General features: G+C 32.7%; 2 protein-coding genes across 4 annotated transcripts in view; one reads left to right on the top strand and one right to left on the bottom strand.

Annotated features, from left to right (window-relative positions):
* The window catches only part of LOC115237004 (geranylgeranyl pyrophosphate synthase-like), a 5857-nt gene extending 4355 nt beyond the window's left edge, over positions 1-1502 (bottom strand). The window contains exons 1-3 of one of the 3 annotated variants that reach the window (XM_029809752.1): positions 1278-1502; positions 368-538; positions 96-250 (exon numbers count right to left, since the gene is read on the bottom strand). In XM_029809752.1, the coding sequence (XP_029665612.1) occupies positions 96-250; positions 368-433 (221 nt within the window). In that variant the 5' untranslated portion in view covers positions 434-538; positions 1278-1502. Of the gene's footprint in view, positions 1-95; positions 251-367; positions 725-1277 lie in introns of those variants that run through there. The other 2 variants (XM_029809750.1, XM_029809751.1) reach the window with 2 other exon arrangements.
* The window catches only part of LOC115237000 (caskin-1), a 31458-nt gene that overhangs the window by 5632 nt on the left and 21238 nt on the right, over positions 1-4588 (top strand). The gene's annotated exons all lie outside the window — the stretch shown is intronic.

The raw sequence follows: 4588 nt of genomic DNA on the forward strand, positions 1-4588 counted from the left end.
TATATATATATATTACGAGAATTAGAAGTGTGCAATTGGAAAATATACAAAATATATACAAGATCACATACTAATAGAGCAAAATGCAAACTTACATAATGCATGAGTTGCAGAGCATGGTTACTATTTCGTTGATTGCTTGTATTCTGTCGGGCGATATTTTTAGCCAGTAATTAAAAGCATGGGCTAATTTCACAGTTATCTGCCTTCCAGGAACTTGAAGATAGTATCTGATTGGTTCCAACAGTTTCTACGAAAAATCATGTAATTTTTTAGTCTTTGATTAATTATAAGTCACCAAAATTTGTTTACTCATCGCAAACAAATTAAAGATTTAAAAAAAGAAAAATCCAATAAAAACACTAACCTCATCTTCCTGCCTGTCGCCGCTCAGAGAATAATAAAACGGATTATTCTCATATGTATTTGTCATGTTTCCGATTCGCAGCGATACTTCTCTCTCCAGAAAAATTGTAAGATTTCAAAGAGAATAATATCTCGTATATACAATTTTCCAATCAGTTAGAGACACAGACTTCTATCAGACACATATATTCAGCCTATTTTACCTTTCTTCAATCGTCAAAAGTATGTTATAGTCGAGCTTATGGTTCTCCGGTATCTTAACTAATAGCTTTGTAAATTCTCAGTATCACAAAGGACCCTTGATATATCATAAAAGGAAAGATAATGAAAATAAAAAAGATATAAAGAAAAAAAATATTAAATTGTATTACTTTATTTCATCTTTTTTGATATCATGAGATATGGTAGTGTCTCGCGCTAAGTTTAATTTTAATCCTTTTCGTTCCCAGCCTATCTGGTAAAGTTACCTCTGTGAAGTTGGCACCCCATCTTTTAAAAAACTAAATTTTTTTTAGAGTTCTGAATGCACCCCGAAAAGTTCTAGAGTTCCTTACTAATTTTAAAAATAGTTCTGGCGAATTAAGCTAAAAAAACCATTTTTGAATCTTGGGGGTGCTAACTTCACCAGATGAAATGTCTAAATCAGCGATAACATTATAACTACTAAAAATAATTAATTTTGCTATTAGGATTTCTTTTAGAACTCTTGAGGTGCTACCCAGAACTCTCAATAGAACTGCCAGAACTTAAAAAAAAAATTTTTTTTTTTATTCAACACATGAAAAATCGCGAGAACTTTTTGTATATCAATCTTAGCGCTTCGAGCATTAAGAATTATTGGTAGAACTCGTGAGGTGCTACCCAGAACTCTGATAAAATCACCGGAATTCCGAAAAAAATTATATACATACCTTTCACTATTCGTCTTTCTTTCTCCTTTCTCCTTCCTTTCTCCCTTCTCTATCTTCTATCTTTCTCTTTTTTCTTTTGCCTATTTTTCGTCTCCTTTAACTTTATTTTCTTTAATTTTATATTTTTTTATAAATTGTCAAATTATTTATCAGAATTCATGTGAAGTTTGAATAAAGTCGTACACACCAGAACATCAAACGTATACTGTTCTTGCTGTGTGATTGTATATTCTTTATATACTATTTCACCCCTCTACTTTACCCCTGCATATTAAATAGGCAATAACTGAGTATAACTGAGTGTATACCAGAGGCCATATTCTTGAAAAATATCGCATACGATATTTATCATAGCGCAGTTATTTTCCGATACGTTTTAGTTGCGCAATGACAAATATCGTATGCGATATTTTTCAAAAATATGGCCCCAGAGTCAAAACTGCGACTGATTTACAGCCAAGTTCAGAGGTTATCTTCCTAGTATACAATGCGACACGTCTTATAAGTTCCTAATTTGTTGCTTGCAAAATAAGTATTAATAATGCCGGAAAGCCGCACAGCGTGCAACCTTACAAGAGTAAACTATCAGAAAAAAATTTGTTGCTCGCTTAAATTTGATACTGACGTATTGTCTGAATTTGTTGCTCTCGAAATATGCAAGTTCCGAATTTGTTGCTTGCAAAATAAGTATAAATAATGCCGGAAAGCCGCACAGCGTGCAACCTTACAAGAGTAAACTATCAGAAAAAAATTTGTTGCTCGCTTAAATTTGATACTGACGTATTGTCTGAATTTGTTGCTCTCGAAATATGCAAGTTCCGAATTTGTTGCTTGCAAAATAAGTATAAATAATGCCGGAAAGCCGCACAGCGTGCAACCTTACAAGAGTAAACTATCAGAAAAAAATTTGTTGCTCGCTTAAATTTGATACTGACGTATTGTCTGAATTTGTTGCTCTCGAAATATGCAAGTTCCGAATTTGTTGCTTGCAAAATAAGTATAAATAATGCCGGAAAGCCGCACAGCGTGCAACCTTACAAGAGTAAACTATCAGAAAAAAATTTGTTGCTCGCTTAAATTTGATACTGACGTATTGTCTGAATTTGTTGCTCTCGAAATATGCAAGTTCCGAATTTGTTGCTTGCGAAATAAATATGATGATGACTTTGGTCTTGATATATGTTGTTAAGGATATGATCTGACAAGTAATGAATGGTGAAAGCGGATGTGCGATACCTGAATTTGGAGCTAATACAAGAACATTATCAAACTTAAAAAAATTTGATTCTACTCGAGGTCCAAATTTTCCATTTTTTTCTTGTAAAATAATTAATAGCGACAAAAGGTTTAATAGGTGACAAAAGAGAACCACTTGCTGATATGATGGGTTGAATTGTATAGCTATGAGTCATAGAGTTCATAGATTGGGTTAATGTTCCAATTTTTTGCTGTGAGATGCACACAGGATGTACTTTATCAGATCAATCGTGGGGATCCGGATGTGTACATTTATAAATTGAAATCCGATTGATCAGAGTTAAAAACATTATCTACTCCAACTAGTGAAATTTCTGTTTTTATCTTTTCAACAAAGTTATTAGCCTCTATCTTTAGTTTATTTATATCTGTTATGGTTTTCTGCGTTATAAATTTATTTATTTTTCTAGAAACAATGCGGTGTTTCTGTTTGAAATTATGAATCTATTTTTCAGATGCTTTAAAAAAATCTGCCGATAATTGCAATTGATTTCTAGTATTCAAACCCCATTTACGAATATCCAAATTATAAATTGGTAAGGATTTTTGTAGAGCGTCTTCAAATTGAATTAATACATATTCTGAAATTTTTATTAGTTTTTCGCGCGTATTTCCGCCTTTTGAAATTTCTTTTTCCCATTTATATAATTGGCGCTTTGAAGTAATACGTTCAAATCTGGCTTTGACTGTTGCAAACCTCAATTTATATTTTTTCCTGGTTTCCAAAATTCAATAACTCTTTGTTTATATTTTTCATCGCATTCTTCTGTATATTCGATAGATGAATTTTAATTAGAATTCGTAATATCCTGAATGTAATCATCATCGTCATTTTTTTAAATTGAAACTGTATCTGGAATAACACTTGCTTCTTCAAAATTCAAAGTAGTATAGGTTTCTATATACAGAGATTCTTGAATGGCATCTTTTATCAGATTCTTTAATTGGAAACTGAATCTTCTCTCATCTTCGCTCTGGTTTTTTCTTTTTTATATAACGGTCTATTAAATTACTGCACCCGACTCTTATTAGCGCTTTTTGCTTATTTGTATTGTATTTGTATTAATTTTGTTATTTATTAAATATTTTTCTGATATTATTTCTTGTCATACCTCTCTTTCTAACACTTTTTAAAATAAATGTGAATAAAATTAGACGCATAATTGTTGGCAACTATACCTCGTATATGCGAATATCATTGATTAATATCTATACTACCGCGGTTTATATATCTAAGGTTAACATGTCGCTAGATAATCAACAGTAATTAATACTATTGTGGCTTCACATCGTATTGTGTATAGACTAATTTAGCGGGGCCCGGCAGTTTAAAACTCCTTAATTAATAAATTACTCGTAATGTCTCGCGCGATGCTTTCCATTCAGAAAGAATCGGCGTGAGGATGCCTACTATTTTCGATTTTTTTTAATAGAAAAAAACGAGACAGAAATAAAAGGTAAATATTCACATAAGGTCACCATCTTCAAAAGTCAATGACCTTACATATATTGTCAAGGTCACTGTTCTGAGTAACATGCAAGAGCTTTTAGCCATCGCACATTGTTTATTAAAAAGTTATTAACAAAAAAGTTTATTAAATAAAATGTTATTTTTTTGACACCATGTACGTTTTATAAAATCTATTCTTAGCAACTTTATTTATTTACTATGTACTAAATCGAATACGTAGGCGGGGGTTGGATTTCATTCCTTTCCGTGCATCCCCAATTTTACGCAAAGCGAGGTTTCATATGGATTTACAACTGTCCACAGAAAGCGAGGTTCAACTCAAACCTATGTGTCTAATTTTTTGATAGTGGAGCTCCCCCGCAGGGGGAGCGGACACACTGTCTCCACGCATACACTTACTATACATTTACCATATATATACATCAGAGTCGGCCACTCATCTAAAATATATACATTACAATTCTGAACTTTGCTTTGTCTTGCAAAGTACATGCGTGAACACAGTGGGTTTCGCCCCCCCCCCCCCCCCCCCCCGGCTCCATTATCATAAAACTAGACAAATAAGTTTGCATTGAACCTCGCT

The sequence above is a fragment of the Formica exsecta genome, unplaced genomic scaffold (assembly GCF_003651465.1).
Source record: "Formica exsecta isolate Colony F162 unplaced genomic scaffold, ASM365146v1 scaffold265, whole genome shotgun sequence".
NCBI classification, from domain to species: Eukaryota; Metazoa; Arthropoda; class Insecta; order Hymenoptera; family Formicidae; genus Formica; species Formica exsecta.